Here is a 21033-nt window from a genome sequence, read left to right on the forward strand (position 1 = left end):
GGGTAAAATGCAAACTGGTTAATAAAACCATTAATTCTGTAAAATATGTAAAACATTTAAAGTGGAATGAGAGAATCACTTCACATTTATTGACAGTTTGAAATGTGTACTGATGTGAAATAAATAGCATTTGTTTTTTAATCTGCCTAAAATCAAGTATTTGATTAGTTGCAAACAGAAAAGTATCAAAGATGAAAAGAAATTTCTAAATTGCTTGAGTTAAATGCTTCACTTTGTTTTAGAAGTTGGCTTATGAAAAATGAATGAAATCTAAAATGGAGAGGGATACTATATTTTTGTCTTGTAGTTTTTTTTACAAATGCTTTTATAATTATTATTAGCTCTCTTTGATTATTTTAGTAGGGATGTACTTTATTATCTCTACAAAATATGACAGATTTGGTTAGAAAACGAAATGCACATTTATAAATTGCTTTAAATACTTAAAATATAAAATGGTGTTTTTTCAGAATCAATGGTATTCAGAAGACCTACAGAAAGAAAGGTGACAGTGTGGAGGCTTTGAGAAGTAAGTAGCTTTCCTTAGTATTAAACTACAAGTGGAAAAACAATTTGTGGGAAATTTAAGCTTCTTTATCACAATTTTCTCTTTTTCCTTTAGGGATACTTACATTTATTTATGTGATTAATATTCATAATACAACTATCATCAAAGTAGTAAAAGAAAAAAGTAATAACTGTTAAGATGAAAAATATTAAACTATCCTTTTATTTTTGTGCATGAGTATACAGATTAGTTGCTTTTTTCTTTTTTTCTTTTGGGTTAACACCAGGTTTCTCAGCCTCGCCACTACTGATATTTTGTGCATATAATTCTTTTTTTTGTGAGGGGCTATCCTGAGAATTGTAGTTGTATAGCAGTGGGTCAGTCGAGGTTCTTCAGAACCAACAGAATATATATACTTGATACACATACTAACAGAGACCGATTGAGCTGCTTGGAGTGGGCAGGAGGGATCACATATATGAAGGTGGTCCCATCAGATTATAAATGGAGATGAAAAATTCCTGTCACCTAGTGACATGGTAGCTGTTGTGACATTGTGGCGCAAAGCCGTACTTGTGTTGTGGTGATGCTGGTGTAAACAATCTACTGCGCTGCCAGTGGTGTAAGCGTATAGCTCTTTGTGTAAGTACGCTCTATGATGTTCACACAAGGATGAAATCGCCTAATAATGCATTTTTCAGCACATATGGCCGTCCTAAAGTGGTGCACGACGATACTTGAGTAGAATATCTAGGTCATGAGTAGAATTGCTAGATCATATGTTTAACTTTAGTAAGAACTGGAGCATTTTTCTAAAGTTGGTACCCTTGTTTGCTATGACCAGAATGTATGACAGTTCCTCACCAACCTTTGGTATTGTCAGTGGTTTAGCTATTGTGGTAGAGTACACTGATATGTTAACAAGGTTTAATTTGCACTTACCTACTAACTAGTGTTATTGATTTAAGATCTTTCTGTTTATTTTTGGTTTTCAGCAATTTTACTATACTCAATGTCGGCGATGTTTTTGTTTTTACCATTATTCTGCGTCGGTCGTACAGTGCATCTTGAATCTGTGGCTTGATGTCTTCTGTTTTAGAGAATTCTCAGCCATTTCTTTTTCAATCTTTTGTCCTATTTTTCTCTCCTATTACTTGCTATGACTTTTCCACTTTATTCTGTTTGTCTTTTATTCTCTTTTCCAAGTTTTTTACACTTTTATCTCTGTGCTCTAGTCTAGGTATTTTCTTCTGACTTTTGTCGTTCACTGATTTTCCCTATAGTTTGAAAGCTATTGAAATCTTTTTCACTTACCTTTTACAGTTTTTATCTTTCCACTTGGTTCTTTTATGTAGTTTTTAGTTCTTTGCCAACATTCTTTTGTGAATATGATAGCATAATGATTTTAAATCTTCTCATATGGTGCCAGTATATACTCCTCTAGGTCTATTTTTATTGTTTATCTTTTATGTTGGTTTTTGGTCTTACCTTGCTTTCTCTTGCCTGATTATTACTGGTTGAGTGCTGTATACTGTATATGAATAATTGCAGGGATAATTTGGAGTCTGGATAATGTAATCCTCGAGAGATGATTCATTTTTTACTTCTGGCCTACAGCTCTCGGGATACTAAATCCCAGATCACCTTCATTAAATGAAGGGCTATACTTACAGTGGTGGGCAAAAGTAGGATTACAGTTTAATATGAATAAATAATGCAATGCTTAATAAATAAAAATACAAGAATAAACTCTGGGATTCATGTACTCACAACTGTATACCCACTTTTGCCCACCCCTCTATTTGAAGCTGGGTTTTCAGGTCCCTGCTTCCTGTCCTCCTTAAATGATTGACACATCCATCCAGTGACATTTCTTTGTTCCATTTTTCTCTTATTTAAATTAAACCTGTCAAGTGTTTACTATTCCCATGCTATTAACCAATTTCTAGGATGTTTTTTTTTTGCCAATATATTTGACATACCTATGAATACTCTAGGGAAGAAACCTTTTTTTCTTTTAATCTATTTTAATTCCTTTGGAAATTCCCCAAAGTGAGTATACAGATCTCTCCCAATATTTTATGCACCCTCTAAATCAGGGGAACAAAAAATAAAAGTTTATTTTTATTGCTTATTGTTCATATCATTGACTATAACAATTATTATTATGGTATAATATTAAACACGATGCACATATATATGCTAGTAACTTTAAATCTGTCTTAAATTTATTGACTTGTTTAACTAGTATGAATTATCTTGTGTAGCTCAATAGAAATAAAAATTATATTTGAATCTTCTCCACTTTCCCCTGAACTAGATTTGTCATTTGACATATATGAGGGTCAGATTACTGCATTACTTGGACACAGTGGAACAGGAAAGAGTACATTGATGAATATCCTTTGTGGCCTATGTCCACCTTCTGATGGTGAGAATTTTCTGACATAAAAAAAAAATCTTACTTGTTTTATTAGTATTGTTAACTAAGATGTCACAACATAATTATCCTTGAAATATGTACGATCGATTTTTATCAATGATTTGGAACCAACTTTTGTGTCTATAAAGGTGTTTTATCTTTTTTTTATTATACACGTTTGTTTTTGATAGGAAATTAAAAGCGATTCATAAAGTAAAAAGGTTCTAATTTTGTACCTATTTTATCAGATAGTGTATTTTTCATTTTCAAGGAAGGATAAATAACTAATTACGTGGCTATTAAATGAGACATACAATGTAAATATTACATATTTCAGGTTGAGAAAATAGATACAGATTTCTAAGTATGTGACAATAGTTCAAAAGGAAAGAATAATAAATGTCAATACCATTTCCTACAATAGAATTTTAAGAACAATACCTCAAACATATAATTGTTATATGTGATTGCCCTGTAGATCAGAATTCAATATGGCAGTTCCATATTTCCACAGTAAGCAAAGAGTGGTGGTATAATATTTTACTTTAAGAAAGGGCCAAATTTCCATATATTGAATCTGAATCTTTTAAATCATAGTTTAATGTTTAAGCTTATTTATAATTGTGTCACTTTGTATTAATATCTTAAATTTATATAAGTGTGTAATTTTTGTTATGAATCTACATTATCACATTGATTTAATAATTCGTAAGTGGGAAATATTTGTATTCAGTTTATGTAAGAAGAAACTGGAATTCAGATTGATTTCTGCTAGTTAGGGGAATGTTTTTATCTCTTTCTTCTTTCCACTGTTGTGTAATGCCTGGAAATGAAGGAAGATTGTTACTGAAATATCAGTGTGAATAATACACCAATGAAGCTTCTGGTTCCTTGTGCTTTACACTATGTAATATGTCCTGGAAATGAGGGAAAAGGAGATTGAACGATAAGTTGAAGTAAATCACTGACAGAATGGAAATGAGGGTGCATTGTATTTTCCAAATTCATGTTAATTCTTACCTTATATGTCTAATATACAATTAACTGAATTATTAGTGTATATAGTAAAGCATATGTACTTTTAATACTTAATATATTTAATATGAATGTATATATTTTGGTTTTAGGGTTTGCATCTATATATGGACACAGTGTCTCAGAAATAGATGAAATGTTTGAAGCAAGAAAAATGATTGGCATCTGCCCACAGTTAGATATACACTTTGATGTTTTGACAGTAGAAGAAAACTTATCCATTTTGGCTTCGGTCAAAGGAATACCAGCTAATAATATAATACAAGAAGTATGTTATTCATATTGAATTCATTACTTTTATTCCCTGTAAATTAGCAGCCTTTTGTAATAAAAATATGCTTGAAAATCTCAGTAAAAAACCTATTTTGATTCAGTAAACAAGATCATTACAGAGAATTCGAATTTTGAGCATGTGTAAAACTGTCCTTGTTTCATCTGGAGGATGCTAGTCTCCAATATAGGTATTTCTTTTCTTCCTTTCCTTTCACATCATCTCCCCCTACACACACAGCCTTTGCCCTGATCCCCTTCCCCACTACTCAGGAAATCACACGAAAGTCAAACAGACCTTTCCTTCAGGAACCTTTTTATCTGTTATTTCAAAAGTACATATGAATATATGGCAAAATTAAATTCTGCACTAAAATAACATTTTAAAGGTTGATATTAAAATTGGAACACTTAAAAACTAATAGCGAAAATTATGTAAATGGTGTACTTTTAAAAATAACTGTTCACGTTTTGCTTTTACAGGTGCAGAAGGTTTTACTGGATTTAGATATGCAGGCTATCAAAGATAATCAAGCTAAAAAGTTAAGTGGTGGTCAAAAAAGAAAACTGTCTTTAGGAATTGCTGTTCTTGGCAATCCAAAGGTAAACAAATATTGTGTCACTGGTGCCATAAATTTAAGTTATGCTAAATAAAAATATAGGTTGTAGAACGATGTATATACACACACATTATGAAGTTTAAACATGCATAAAATACTGTATGTTATTATAAATGTAATTACAGTAGTAAGGCTTTAAAATTGAAGTCAGAAAGATACATAACATCTTTATGATAGTGGTCACCACTAGGAAGAGGAATGGAATGGGCGGTCTTTAGTTATAGCCATGAAGTTTTTATTTATTTTTTAAAAAAAAGATCTGAGGAGAATATGGCCAGGAATATTTGTTAAATTTCACTGGTGGCTATAACAGTATTGTTCTATTATTCTCTAGAATTTACTGTATATCTGTGATAGCTCATAATAAAATTCTTAGAATAGTATGAAAAGAATTGTTTCGTTTTTCACTGTCCTGCTGATGTAATTTTGTATGTGTCTCTTTTGTGCTGTTCTCTGTCCTTATAAACACAGAATTAGCTGATAAAATCCTTTGCAAAGTGCTAGAAAACTGCTAGGTACATGCCTGCAGCTAGGAGATCCAGGGGTCCCTACCATCCTGTCACTTTTGCCCTTGCTGCTGCAGCCAGGGACGGCTCTGGGTTCTGGCTTTTATGTTCATTTATCTTTCTCCCAACCCTCACCACCATGTTTCTTGAAATTGAAAATATGCTTAAAACAAATTGCTTCTCTAACAAGCAACTGTTATATTTACAGCATTTGATTGTTCAGATAAAAACAATCTACTTAATGTTTTGTTTTAAATTTATCTGATTCTTATTACACTTATATCTTACATTATAGACATTAGTATTTTATAATTAAACCAAGGAAAATATTCATGTGCCAGACCAGTAACTTTAAAATCTATGCTCACATGTGAGCGAAAAACTCAGAACTAATAGAGTTCCGATTGGAGATAATTTGAAATGGGGAAGCCTTTATGTTCACATAAGTTTTGTATATTTAGTTTTCATGAGGATTCCCTGCCTTCCCCTTGTCGTTTCACACAGATACTCTTGCTAGATGAACCAACAGCTGGAATGGACCCCTGCTCTCGGCATATTGTTTGGAATCTTCTAAAATATAGAAAATCTAATCGAGTTACAGTGTTTAGTACTCATTTCATGGATGAAGCTGACATTCTTGCTGGTGAGGTTTTTTACTTTTATTTTTAAAGGATAAGGTCATGGGGCCAATTGGGAGATTGGACTTAGAGGAGTCAAATTTTAAGGAATAAATAAGGAAGCTGGTGCTCTCCAGAAAGGTGTAAACATCTTTTAAAAGTTACGTATTTTTGTATTGGAGAGGCCCTCAGACTACTCAAGGTTTAATCATTTGCCGGGAGAACTCGTAGGACTCAACACTCATGCATATATTCCATGAAACTGACAGATATAAAGCAAAGTAAGCAACAGGAAAAGGCACCTGGGGCAAAGTCTGGAGGAAACCAGACACAAGCTTCCGAGAATCCTCGCACGGCGGCGTCACACAGAATGTGCCCAATTTATCCAGCAGTGAATTGTTAGCAACACGTGTGAATTGTCTTCTAGGAAAGCTCATTAGAGACTTGGTGCCCAAGGTATTCATTGGGCACTGGTCACATCGGCACCCTCTGCCTAGCATGTGCCCAAGTTACAGATTCCCAGGACAAAAGCAGATGTGCAGTATAATCTACGTTGTTTGTGAAGTTTAGGTACGGAGAGCACCCTTATCTGTTCTGGGGATGGTGGGGACACTCCTAAAATCCGTGTTTCCAGACTCCAGTTTAAAGGGCCCCAACATTGTAAGCAGGCTGTTCTAAGAATAATAGTTCCAGGCCTGCTATATTAAATGGTTTCTGCACACTTCTCAACACAAGCGCATGTATGAAAAAATTCAACACATTTTTAATAACTGACCAAGTCCAAGAATTTGAAATTCTAGAGCAACCTCTTTCTGCTTATAATATAATCTAATGAATTTGGCATGTCATTCCTTTTTTTCAGTAGCATCTTTGCTAAAACAACTAACATTTTGTTTCTGTTGCTTTTTACAAAAATTATTTTTCTTTATTGATTAAGGAAATCATGAAAGTGCTTGCATAGTAAGTCTTAGGAAGAGTCTGCAATACGTGGAGCAGTATTATGAAAATAGACTCAAGAATTAGACTGGTTGGGTTCAATTCCCGGCTTTGTCATTTAATATGTGAAATGTGGGCAAATTGTATAGTTTCTCATTGCCTCAGTGGTCTCGTCTAAAAAGCAGGTGGTGATAATCTAGTGCCTTCCTCATAAGGTGGTTGTGATAATTTAATTGACTAATACATTGGTTCTCACATAGTAATCCATACAATATGAATGCCAGTTATTCATGCTGTTACTAACTTAAAAATTGAAATGCAAATCTCTGTTTGCAGATAGGAAAGCTGTAATATCACAAGGAATGTTGAAATGTGTTGGTTCCTCAATGTTTCTCAAAAGTAAATGGGGGATTGGCTACCGTCTGAGGTATCTATCCGTTCTTTATTGGCTCTATTCTTTATTATATTCTTGATCTATTGTTATACTTAGGGCTTGCCCTAATGTGCTTTGGACAGTTTTACTTTTTTGGCACTCACTTTAAAGCATTCAGAGTTTACTTTTTGGTTATTGCCTAAGTAATCATAAAAAAATTACGGTTTTTTTTTTGTTTGTTTTCTCTAGCATGTACATAGACAGATACTGTGCCACAGAATCTCTCTCTTCTCTGGTTAAACAACATGTACCTGGAGCTACTTTATTACAGCAGAATGACCAACAGCTTGTGTATAGCTTGCCTTTCAAGGACATGGACAGATTTTCAGGTATTACCTACTTGCAGTTCCTTGGGGGTTTGTTAGTTTACTCTTAATTTTTCTGTGTGATATTTACATGCTCCCAGGTGCCCAGAGTTAATAATCTGTTTCTACTTTATTTTGTTTTAGAAAATCAGAAATGCTACTAGCTCACATGTTTCTCTCTTTTACAAACAGCATGCAAGAAACTGTAGTATGTTAACTTCGGTAAATAATTGTGTTTGCTTTGTTGTCAAGAAATAAAGAAATTGCTCTATTTGTAGGCTTCAGAATAAGATTTGTGTGTGTGTGTGTGTGTGTGTGTGTGTGTATACACTTACATATATATACATACCACATATATAATTGTGTATGTCCTCAAGTTCTTTTCCCTTTTTCTTGATTTCATGATAAAATACATTATTATATGTTAAACCATTGAGTTATTTTATTAGTTTTTCACTTTGTAATGTGGAACTGAAACTCAGTCTCTTATATCTGTTTAGGGACCTCTTAAGAACCAAAAGGATATTACTACTGTACATGTGTTATGCAGATTTCTCATAGCATTTATCTCATAATCAGATAGAAATTTATTGTTAGTTTAATTGGGTTCTTTCAAGAAATAAAACAGAATCATTAACTAACTGGATTGAATTACCTATGCCAACTTAATGTACCCTGCCTGTCATTCTGTCCTGTAAAATATTTCTTTTCATTTATAATACGATAAATATCTAACACATATATTTCCATAAACATTCCTTGGGGCTCTTAGTAATTTATAAGAATGTTAAATTGGGGACCACTGTTCCAGCAGAGTAAATTTAGACACATCCTATTTTAAAACAATATTTCAGAATAATTCATGACAGTATGCTTAACTATACAACATTCTTTTATATCTTTCAGGTTTATTTTCTGCTCTAGACACTCATTCAAGTTTGGGTGTTATTTCTTATGGTGTTTCCATGACGACTTTGGAAGATGTATTCTTAAATCTAGAAGTTGAAGCAGAAATAGACCAAGCAGGTAAAAACAAAAGTAACAATACATTTTAGGGAGAGGGATTAGACTTGTTCATCTTACAAAGTCATTCATCTAAACTGTCGAAATAGTAGGATGCCCGGACAGCCAGGTTGTATGTAAATACTAGTTTATGCGTTACTCCATGCCACTCTTCAAATTTTAAATGTTTACTTATTTTTACAATGTAGCATAAGTCCAAAAGTCATCTTTGTGGCTCTCATATGGAAGCCACTTTTCATCTCTTTTTATTATTTTTTATCTGTTTGAAATTAAGTCAGTTATAAAAATAACACCTTGATTTCTGTATTCATTGATTAGTTTTGTCTATTCTTGATCTAATACATTGATTTTCAACCTTTTTCATCTCATGGCACACAAATTAATTACTGTGGCATACCGAAAAGTATATTTTTTACCAATCTGACAAAATAATAGGTATAATTTTGATTCATTCATTCTGGATGGCTATTGTTGTATTGGTGTTGTCATTTTTTTTTATTTGACAGTCATCATGTATTACATGTTTTATTTTTTAAAATATGTTTTTATTGATTTTTTAGAGAGAGAGGGAAAGGGATAGCGAGATAGAAACATCAGTGAGAGAATCATTGATCGGCTGCCTCCTGCATGCCCCCTACTGGGGATCAAGCCTGCAACATTGGCATGCGTCCTGACTGGGAATCAGACCTGGGACTTCTTGGTTCATGGCTCAATGCTCAACCACTGAGCGACACCAGTCGGGCAGGTTTTGCACGTTTTAGAAAATTCTTGTGGCATACTGGTTGAAAATCATTGCTCTAATGAAATCACTCATAGCATGTCTCTCTTGTGTTTGGCTTCTTTTACTTAATATTAGGATTGTAAGATTCATACTACTGTATTTGGACAGTAGTTTGTTTACTTTCATTGTTTTATCCTATTTTATTACAGGAATATTTCACAACTTATTTATCACTTTTGATAGCCTTTGGGTTCTTCCCACTTTATGGCAGTTCTGGATAGGGTGATAGTTAAGAATATTCTTTTACATGTGTTTCAGTGAACATATGTACATATCTCTGTTGGGTTTATACCTAATAGAATTTCTGGGGCTGTAAGCTATGCATCTGTTCAGTTTTAATAATATTGCCAAAGAATATGAGAGTTCCATTTGACCTACATCACTGCCAAATGTGTGCTGCTTTAACATTTACCTGCTTCAGAAAGATTTTCGTTATTTTAAGGAATAGATCATCATGTTCTATCCTTTCGTTTTGGCAAATAGATTATAGTGTATTTACTCAGCAGTCACTTGAGGAAGAAATGGATTCAAAATCTTTTGATGAAATGGAGCAGAGCTTACTCATGCTTTCTGAAACCAAGGCTTCCCTCGTGAGCACCATGAGCCTGTGGAAGCAGCAGGTGTATACAGTAGCCAAGTTCCATTTCCAAACCTTGAAACGTGAAAGTAAATCAGTGAGATCAGTGTAAGTATAATCACTCTTCTGCCTGATGCGTTGTTTTGAACAGTACAAATTGGATTTATTACCATCTTAATTTTTAAAATATAGACATATCTAAATAATCTCCGTAGTTTTGGAAGATTAAAACTAATTTCTCGTGTCAGAAAAAATATGCTTACAGTAATTTTATCGAATACCATTAGAGCGTTACCCTTTTTTAAAAAATAGCATTTTTTGGTCTCATTTATAAAGTGAGGAAGTGACATAATATATTCAAGTTGTGTAATTTTTGAATTACTGTCATTGCATTTAAATTTTACTCTGCATTCATATTTTTCACAATTGTTTTTGCATCTATTACTAATATTTATAGTAAATAGATTTTTTTTATAATAGGGTGTCTGACAATGAAAAATGTTAAAAGCATGATAATCCAAGCTCTCTCTACTCACTTGTGATACTTGTTACACATAATCTAGAGCTATTTCGCAGGATAAGATAGAAGGATGTCTGCCTTCCAGGTAGAAGGGCATTTTGAATGGGTAATAAAATTATGTAGCAGATCAGCTGCAAGTGATGATCCTGATCACGGACTCCAGTCCATCTTGCTTTGCCTGTAGAGGAACGATGGGAGTTAATGTGGTTAGGATGACGTTTCAAAGATCTGAGGCATTCAAAATTTCACTTGTATTTTCATCATCTTTCTTGTATGTAAAATATTTTTGTATCGTACATTTTCTAAAATATAAGGACAGTAAGTAGTTAGAATAGAGGTAGGACAGGTATTAGTTCCTTCAAGAGAATAGAGGTGTAAATGTGACATAACTTCTGGTTCTTTAAAGTTGTAACAACAGGTTTACATACCCTATATAAGTGGTGTGACCTAAAATGCACTTTTATAGCTTTTAATTTTGTCATTGACTGCTGACTTTCTGTCCATATTGTCCTGAAATAGAAATTCTATTACCTTTCAAGTTTTTCCTTTTCTTTCTTTTTTTAAATGAGTACCTTTTAACTAACATGTGAAGGAAGATTTTAAAAAATAGTTTTACATATTAATATACCTTGAACTGTATTATTTTTTTTCCTTTCAGGTTGCTTCTGCTTTTAATCTTTTTTGCAGTCCAGATTTTTATGTTTTTGGTGCATCGCTCTTTTAAAAGTGCTGTGGTTCCGATCAAACTTGTTCCAGACTTGTATTTCCTAAAACCTGGAGATAAACCTCATAAATATAAAACAAGTCTGCTTCTTCAAAATTCTACTGGTGAGAGTGTGTGAAGGTCTGTGAATGTGTGTTGGTTGGGGCACGGGGGTGAGGGGTAAATATAGGTCAGAGATGTGGATTTTAGAAATGTATGAAAGGTAAAGGCATGTTCTGTCTGCACAAATCCAAATTAAAACTCCTTATTAATGCTGAGCAATATGTTGCAGGTAAGAAATTTTGGTTAAAGTATAGGTGACAGTTTTTAAAAACATTCTAACTTATATAGCTTATAATCACAAAAGTTTCTTTTTAATAATAGAAACATTATTCTCAGAGCAGCATGTTTCATCTCATAATTTATGATGAGCAAAATAAACTTCAGAATTTGAAAAACCCTCTTTAGAGTTACTGCATATAATGTTTATGAAGTTATCTACCAAATAGAAATGTTTAAATTTTTAAGGGTTATCTGAAACATTCAAATTAAGAAAAAAGGACCTTAGATGTAAATATTTATAATCAAATACATTACATTTGTAATGCATATTTTTGGATTTGCTATTGAACATTCTTATCACATAATTGTCAAATATGAAAGAATTTTTTAAAAAACATATGGCCTGAACAACGGGCAGAATAAAAAATACTGATGTAGGATTCTGCTTTCCAACAAACATTAATTCATATATGATCAGTTATTTCTGCAACATCTATGTACAAAGATAGTTTGTGGTCCCCAGGGTCTTGAAGAGAAAGTTGAGATTAACTAACTGGCAAACTTACAGCAAACCATAGCCTCTTCACTTGCTTATCTTGCTGAAATATGTTAGAAATTTTCATTTCATACAACCCTTTCTATACTTATAAACTCTTTGAGGTTTAACATCTCCCAGCACTTCAGTTATATTCTAATACCTTTCCCTTTTTTTTTTTTTTAAGAATCGTTTATTGATTTTTACAGAGAGAGGAAGGAGGGGAGAGAGAGAGAGGATGAGAGAGAAAAACATTAATGCGAGAGCATAACATCAGTCAGCTGCCTCCTGCACACCTTTGAGCCCCAAACCTGGGCATGTGTCCTGACCAGGAATCAGATGGTAAGTTTTCAGTGTCTTGGATGACACCCGACCGAGCCACCTGGGCCAGGACTAGTACATTTCCTGTTGATTCACTATTCACTGAAGAACTTTGCCCAGGTTTAAAATAATAATCGTAGTTGGAGATGATTATAAATTACTCTTAAAATCATCACTATTAAAATCTGGTTTTCAGTTTATTATGCAACTTTTATTCTTTCGGAAGAAAAATGCATGTAGTGATAGAAAACTACTTTTGAATAGAAAGTGTTATGTTTTGCAATTTTTTCTTTTATTAGGATTCTTGGGCCTTAATATACATTTCATGTTGCTAAATTATAGTACTGCATGGAGCCTTATACTCTGATGTTGTGACATTTTTTGTATATTTGGGAGTTGTACATGTATCTCAAAATCTTTCTGATTTCAGTTCACTCTCAACTGTTCGGCAGAAATTCTAGTATCTCCAAAGTTTTGTTCCTTCTGTTAATATTTCGGTATTTCTGGAGTTGTTTACACATGTATCCCATACTTTCCTAGGCCTTGCTTTTGGTCCTAAATAAAGCCATGTTTCCTTAAGGATTCACTGGCTTCTCTGTGTGTAAATATTGGTTGGTATCTTACCCTCCTTGCAAAGCTTTTTGTATCACAGATGATACAGTTCCTTCAGTTATAATATGCTAGCAGCTCTCTCCTCAGGAGTACAGAGCCGCCCTGGCAAGCTGGGGATGAGAGAACAATTAGAGCACAAGATAGGAATAAATGTAGTCTCAGCAAGATCACTATTCTCTGACACTCAGGTTTGGTGCTGAGCCTGATCCACCCTGCTATACTGCTTAGTTACTGATAGTGTTTTCCTTGATTGGTTTCGATTGTTATCCAAGTCACATTTGTCCTCCTTGAGTCCTGGCTATTGTGATAATGGAATATTTTCATTATCAGGCATGTTGGTATGAATTTTAAACTTAGGTTTTAGTTTTTCCCTTGGCTCCAGACAATTTAAAGACTGTAGCTGGAGACCTGATTATGTGTTTTCTTGCTTTAAGGTAGTTAAGGCAGTCAGCATTTATAAAACTTGTCTGTTTGGGGCACACAGGAATCCTCTAAGGAGCAATGTTCCTGAAATTCACACCATGATTTCTTATCTTTCTAAGCCCACAGGTTATCTTGATACATAAAATTGCCAGGTGGATTTTCTTGTCACTAACCAAATTTCAGGAACGATAGAATTTCAGTGTGAGTAATAGTCTTAGCAGTAGCAGCAGCTAAAAGTTGCTCAGTCACCTTCAGGTTCTGTGCTCAGGCTGACTGGTCCAGAGCCAGTGTTCTTAGTCATGTCTTAGCCAATGAAGATAAAATACTTTTTAAGGAAGAGGGGGGCTCGTTCCAGGGTTATTAAAAGCCTATATCTGTTGTCATTTGAACTGATTCTTTACTATTTGCTTTTCCCCTAACATCAGACTCAGATATCAGTGATCTTATTACCTTTTTCACAAACCAGAACATCATGGTGACGATGTTTAATGACAGTGACTATGTGTCTGCTGCTCCCCACAGTGCAGCTTTAAATGTGATGCATTCGGAAAAGGTAAGGGTAACATATAGGAGGAATACCCATTGGACTGTTATGAAAGGCTAAGATATTTCCTCTAAAATTAATCATTTACCAATTTGGCCTCATTAGGCTGAAATTAGAATTTGCTTTTGGAAATAGTAGCTGTGTTTATTTAGAATATATTTTGTGCCCTGATGGGTGACCAATAAATAAAGCTTAAAGGAATTTAATTTTATGTTACATTTTTGTTTAAAATTTCAAAATATCTGTAGATTCCAAACCAGGTTGTCTTTGTCATTGAGTATAATTTCTATGATTTGCTGAGTAGCTTTTAGTACAGTTAATGAGAATTAGCTTTGGGGATGAGAAAAGCTTGGTATATAGCAACAATATATCCATTTATATTTACATATATTTACATATGGTATGTAATAAGTCTCTCTTTTCCTACTTGTAGGACTATGTATTTACAGTTGTTTTCAACAGTACTATGGTTTATGCTTTGCCTGTATTGATGAATATCATTAGTAACTACTACCTTTATCAGTTAAATGTGACTGAAAGCATCCAGGTCTGGAATACCCCATTCTTTCAAGTAAGCAAATTAAAAACTGTGAGTGAGAGAGTGTGTGTGTGTGTGTGTGTGTACAATAATAAAATGTGAAGAAGTTCATCTTGTGACATCTCCTAGTCCTCGTAAAACTTGAGTTGGAGATGGTTTACATCTGGGGTTAGGAGTCCCTAGTATTAGTTTACTTTAGGATCAAGGTGTTCTATGATGGTGCGGACATTTTTGTAAAGTTTAAGTATTTTTTATATTAATCATAGACAAGTTAAGATAATCTTAAAATGAATATTGTTCAGCTAAAACCTGGTTACTGAGGTATATTGAAAGAACCTTGAGAAGTCACCCAGCAATTCTTGTAGGTGGGACTATTGGTTAGAAATATGAAAATGAACTTGTCTCCAGAAAAATACTCAACATTTTCTCATAGTCCCTATGTTTCGTTTTTTTATATGTGGAAAAATAAATGGACTAATATCTTTCTGTAATAGCATGTTCCATTCACTGTTTTTTAACAGCTTTATTGAGATGTACATCATATACCTTCCAATTCACCCATTTAAAATGTACAACTCAATGGTTTTCATTATATTCATAGGGTTATGTAACTATCACCACAAATCAGTTTTATATTTCATCACTCCCCCAAGAACCCCTTGTGCCTATTAGTTCATCACTCCCTCTTTCCCCTACCTCCAGCCCCAGTTTGCCCCCAATCTGCTTTCTTTCTTTATGATTATATAATATACACCCCAAACTTCTTTTAGTTGGCTATAATTCTTTGCCATATTTAAATGGAAATCACATGGAAGATTAATTTAGTACTCCTCTTGTTATAGTTATACATAGGTATGGGGACAAAGTAACATTAAATTTGCATTTTAAAAAGTTCACTGGTGCTCTACCTGGTCTGGCTCAGTGGATAGAGAGTTGGCCCATGAACCGAAGGGTCCTGGGTTCGATTCCGGTCAAGGGCACATACCTCAGTTGCAGGCTTGATACCAGCCTTGGTCAGGACTCGTATGGGAGGCAACTGATCTATGTGTCTCTCTCACATAGATGTTTCTCTCTCTCTGACTCTGCCCTTCTCTTCCACTCTCTAAAAATTCAATGGAAAAATATCCTCAGGTGAGGATTAAAAAAAAAAATTTCACTGGCACCAGGGTAGAGAGGGATTTCTGTTTGGAGAATTGTGGAGGGAAGAAAGTAAAAAAAAAAAAAAATCAAATCAGAGATTCTTTTACTAAGTAGCTTAGATGAGAGGTGATGGAGCATCTGAGTTAACTCAGGGGCAGTAATAATAATGACAGAGGGAAGGAGATGTTAAAGAAATGTGTGGCGTACTCCATCATTGCTTGGAGCAATGAGGGTCCTTTGGGACCTCTATGTGGGAATATAGTCCCCCCTGCTTGGGACAAAAGTTCCTGGTTACCTAGGAAGTTGAGCTTGGGTACAACTTTTTTCCCATTGGAGAAATGTAGGGAGTGAAGATCCCAGCTGGCTTACAGTCCAGGCAGCCTAATGAAGGCTTCCAACATCATTCTGAGATGGTCATGTTGATTGCGTAAGGCCATTGGTGGGTATGCTAACTGCTTTTCAATTTTATTTTTAATTAAATGGTGAAGCTTAATTTATATGCCGTATTATTATTTTGTGTTGTAGATAAGAGAATGGAAGTACAGTGATTTGCTCCGGATCTGGTAGCTTTTTAATAAGTGGCAAAGTTGGTAGCTCACTGCCTGTTAACTTGGCCATCTGTTCTTTTGTATAGACCAGTGGTCGCCAACTGGTGGTCTGCAGACCGCCGGTGGTCTGTGAGGTCCGAGAGGCTGGCAACCGCGGATATAGACTATGCCTAGGATGGTTATCCTAATGTGTTTCTTCAGAGATTTTGATAATCTTTTAGAAAATACTAAAATGTATCAAATGATTCTCAGTTCCATTTCTTATTCTACGGTTGTTTTTCAGGAAATTACAGACATTGTTTTTAAAATTGAGCTGTATTTTCAAGCAACTTTACTTGGAATCATTGTTACTGCAATGCCACCTTACTTTGCCATGGAAAATGCAGAGAATCATAAGGTAATGACTCAGTGAAAAAAATTACAAGTATAGTTTGCTAATAAGAAATCACATTAAAAAATAACCTCTTTTGGCCCAGCCAGCGTGGTTCAGTGGTTGAGTGTCGACCTGTGAACCAGGAGGTCATGGTTTGATTCCCAGTCAGGGCACATGCCTAGGTTGCAGGCTTGATCCCCAGTGTGCAGGAGGCAGCCAATCAATGATTCTCTATCATCATTGATGTTTCTCTCTCTCTCCCTCTCCCTTCCTCTCTAAAATCAATAAAAAATATATTTTAAAAAAAACCAGACACATTTTGCATGAGTACAAGACTTATGTATACTTATTTCAGGAGTAAGAAGATGGAGTATAAATACATTTATTATAATTACAGTAATACAGGGTGGGGCAAAGGAGGTTTACAGTTGTGAGTACATGAAACACAGTTTATTCTTGTATTCTTAATTTTGTATTTTCTATACAATCAACTGTAAACCTACATTTACCCTATCTTGTAGTAATAGCTATATTACTCAAATCCTTGCCATCTTCTTTAAAAGTTGCATCCTTTAATTCTTACAACCTTGTGAGGTTTTATGTGACCCACTTTATAGGTCAGGAAACGGAGGAAGGAGGTACCTCGTTCATAGAATGTGTGCAGGTTGACTCATCTGGGTTCAGTAGTGGATGTGGGAGCTGACTGTGATCCTTATGTTCTTAATTGGTGCACTCCCCTTTAACCTTTAATGGAATGTGTTGGTTGTATAAGGCATTTAATTTGATGGTAAGTGAAAAAAAGAAAAAGCTTGAAAATTATTGTCATTACCAGGGCCTAGAAAAAATTGCTGTGTACAGAGGATTTTTAGTTTTCTTTCACATTTTCTGTTCCTTTCTCTTTTTAACCTCCTCTATCCAGCAGATAGATGCAGGTGATCTTATACAGTTTTTGAGCTTTTACAGTCAGAGCCTTCTACTTGTCCACTCTGCTGAGACTGTCTTTTTCTTACTCCTCTAATCAAAATTCTCATTCTCTGGGTTCTTAGTTCAGTTCTTAGTTCAGTTCAGTTCGTTATCTAAAGTAATTTACACAGTGTGACTAATAATGAGGTTAAGCCTCATCTAAAACTAATACACGTGTCTCAGGAGACATTTAAAAAATATACTCAATTTTTCTGTTACACATATTCATTATACTAATTTAGAAAATATAGGAAAGTATAAAGGAAATAAAAACTATCCATAATCTCTACTACTCAAAGATAAAACTTACTAGACAATTGCATTTTTCTTTTTTGTTTCCACTTAAATGGTTTTTAATTCAGATTTTTATTTTGAGGTAATTATGGATTTATATTGGTTGTAAAATATAATACAGTGAGATCTACGTTCCCTTATCCACTTAACCCCAATAAAAACATCTTGCAAAACTATAGTACAATAGAAAGCCAGGATATTGACATCAAGAGACAGAACAGTTCTGTCATCACAAAGATCCCTTCTGTGGCTTTTTCAAGCCCACATGCCAACCCTACCCCCTCTCTGACCTCTGGCAACCACTAATTTGTTCTCCATTTCTATAATTTTGATGTTTCCAGAATGATTAAATGGAATCACAGCATATTTTCTTTAGGCATTGGTTTTTCTCACTCAACATAATTCCCTGGAGGTTCATTCAAATTGCACACATTAATATTTCATTCTTTTTATTGCTTGGCAGTATTTTATGATGTGGATCTGGATTGTTCCAGTTTTTTACTATTATGAATTAAACTGCTGTGAATATTTGTGTACAGGTTTTTGTGTGAACATATGTTTTCGTATATCTGTGATAAATGTCCAAGAGTAAAAAAGCCCAACAGTACAGTGCTCTGTTGTATAGTGATTGAAAGTTTAGTTTTATTAAAAATTGTCAAACTGTTTTCCAGAGTGGATATACTGTTTGACATTCCCACCAGCAATGTATGAATAACAACAGTATCCAGTTGGATTATCTAAAATAATTATATTTGACTTGGTTTATGTTTTTACACTTATATTGGAATGTATAGTTGTTATAATTTATTGAACACAAAAGTCCTTTTTAGAAAGATCATTTCTCCTCTTTTTTTTTGTTTTTAATTGATTTCAGACTGGAAGAGAGAGATAGAAACATCAATGATGAGATAGAATCATTGATTGGCTGCCTCCTGCACGCCCCCTAGTGGGGACTGAGCATGTTCTCTGACTGGGAATTGAACCATGATCTCTTGGTCTACGCTCAACCACCGAGCCACGCTGGCCGGGCTCCTCTTCGTCCTAACTCTATATTACATGCTTCCCTCACTTTACTCTCTGGCTACTTCTTTCATATAATACTTTTATTAGGAGTGATGTTTATGTAGATGACAGAATCAACTGAATAAAATTGTTGGGAATTTGGATTTGTAAAAGATTTTTAAAATTCAAATTAAGTAATGAGAGCATTAGAGAGTTAGAAAAACTATCATCATTTAAGTTACTCTTAGTGCTCATGAAAATGCTTTTTAGTTGTAGGTGCTACAGAAGAGTATATAAAAAGCTTTTAATGCATTATCTGTGCAATTTCACAATTAAGCTGAAAGCCCTATGTAAACCCACAGGGTACTTGGCAGTTTATTAATGTTTTCATAAAAGGTCAGTTTTTTAAAGTGAGAGTCCCTTTTCTTGTTTAAAACACACCTTTCCATGTATTTTCACAAGCAACCATGTTTTGACTACTGTGATATAGAATCACTATTATACAGCTATAACCCCAACAACCTTTGTTTTATTTTAGTTTTGTGTTTCCTAGAAGCACTGCTGTAACCCGATTCTGAAGATTTTATTGAAGTATTGTTATATCTCAGAAATAATGATCTAAATTAATATCCTAAGGGAATTTATATTATTTGTAAGGAGGGCTTTTATTACCTACAAACCTATAATATAAACTTTTATTGTTTTGTTGATGTAAAATTAAGAGTTCTGCAATAATTTGCTAGAAATTTTTGTTTGTTTGCAAAATGTTTAAAATTATAATCAATTTCTTCCTTTCTTTTTTTTAGATCAAAGCTTATACTCAACTTAAACTTTCAGGTCTTTTGCCATCTGCATATTGGGTTGGGCAAGCTATTGTTGATATCCCCTTTTTTTTTATTCTTCTTATTTTGATGCTTGGAAGTTTATTTGCATTTCATTATGGATTATATTTTTATCCTGTAAAGTTTCTTTCTGTGGTAAGTTAACATTATTTGTACTCATTCTATTTGTAAATAAAACACTACTTTAAAAAATGAAGTCTTTCCAAACATGATAATCAGCTGGATATTAATATTTTTATAGACAGTAGAACCAGTTCCTATTTAATCATTGTATACTAGAGGCCCAGTGCATGAAATTCGTGCATGGGTAGGATCCCTAGGCCTGGCTGACAATCAGGGCTGATTGGGGCCATCTAGCTGCCAGCTGAGACCTTCCTTCTCTGGCTGCCGGCTACTGGCCGGGTCCTTCCTTCATTCCGCACCGCCTCCTGGTGGTCAGCGCACGTCATAGTGAGCAATTGAACTCCCGGTCTCCTGGCCGAACTCCTAAGGGGACACTTTGCATATTAGCTTTTATATATAGAGAGAGAGGCACAGTGCATGAAATTATTGCACGGGTGCGGTCCCTCGGCCTGGCTGGCAATCGAAGCGCAAGTGTCTGGCGTGGAAGGGCAGGTTCCAGCTGACCTCTGGGCCCTGGGTAGCCCCTGGGCCCCTGCACCCCCCCCCCACCTGAGTCGTTGGGCCCCTCCCAGCTTCCTCAGCACCTGGGAGCTGGGCAGCAGCCACACCCCCCACCACCACCACTGGTCACCATCTGCGGGGCAATCACTGGGGCATTCAGGCCCCTGCTCGCACCCGCCTTGGCCTGGCGCCACCTGCTGACCTCCACCATCCTGCCACAGTCCCACTCATGAGGGCCCCACAGGGCTGGCAGCACCTCCAGTGCCACCTGTTGCCAGTGCTGCATTGTCGATGCCTGCCATGTTTTGTGCTGCCTCCTGGTGGTCAGTGCACATCATAGTGAGCCGGTGAACTCCCAGTTGAGGGGACAGTTTGCATATTAGGCTTTTATTATATAGGATGATACCTGTAATCAATGCGATTTCTATTGCTATAAATAAGTTTTAAAAGCAATGACTTACTACCATTATAAAATAATTCCTTGACGTTGAAGTAGTCTTTTATGTAGACTACCTACTTATGTGTAATTAGAAATACTCAAACAGTCCTTCCTTAAAATGTCTTCCTTGTCTCTATGACTGAAAATAATTTCACAAGGAAGCTCTTTTATTTCATAATTTAAAATGTGGTTTAAAATCCTAAGGAAAAGTATGGTTCGTATTCATGTTCACATGTACATGACTTACTAAACCTCTTTATATGAATGATTTATACTAGGAAAACGCCAGGTGAGGTC

General features: G+C 34.8%; 1 protein-coding gene across 7 annotated transcripts in view; it reads left to right on the top strand.

Annotated features, from left to right (window-relative positions):
• Window positions 1-21033, top strand: part of ABCA5 (ATP binding cassette subfamily A member 5) — a 60485-nt gene that overhangs the window by 20988 nt on the left and 18464 nt on the right. For 6 of the 7 annotated variants that reach the window (XM_036339209.1, XM_036339206.1, XM_036339210.1 and 3 more), the window contains 14 exons: window positions 471-529; window positions 2829-2939; window positions 4058-4233; window positions 4719-4838; window positions 5866-6004; window positions 7251-7341; window positions 7537-7676; window positions 8559-8678; window positions 9940-10141; window positions 11212-11381; window positions 13855-13982; window positions 14407-14544; window positions 16483-16596; window positions 19638-19808. In XM_036339209.1, the coding sequence (XP_036195102.1) occupies window positions 471-529; window positions 2829-2939; window positions 4058-4233; window positions 4719-4838; window positions 5866-6004; window positions 7251-7341; window positions 7537-7676; window positions 8559-8678; window positions 9940-10141; window positions 11212-11381; window positions 13855-13982; window positions 14407-14544; window positions 16483-16596; window positions 19638-19808 (1879 nt within the window). The remainder of the gene's footprint in view (window positions 1-470; window positions 530-2828; window positions 2940-4057; window positions 4234-4718; window positions 4839-5865; window positions 6005-7250; window positions 7342-7536; window positions 7677-8558; window positions 8679-9939; window positions 10142-11211; window positions 11382-13854; window positions 13983-14406; window positions 14545-16482; window positions 16597-19637; window positions 19809-21033) is intronic. The other variant, XM_036339211.1, reaches the window with a different exon arrangement.

Source organism: Myotis myotis, unplaced genomic scaffold (genome assembly GCF_014108235.1).
Source record: "Myotis myotis isolate mMyoMyo1 unplaced genomic scaffold, mMyoMyo1.p scaffold_m19_p_17, whole genome shotgun sequence".
Classification (NCBI taxonomy): Eukaryota; Metazoa; Chordata; class Mammalia; order Chiroptera; family Vespertilionidae; genus Myotis; species Myotis myotis.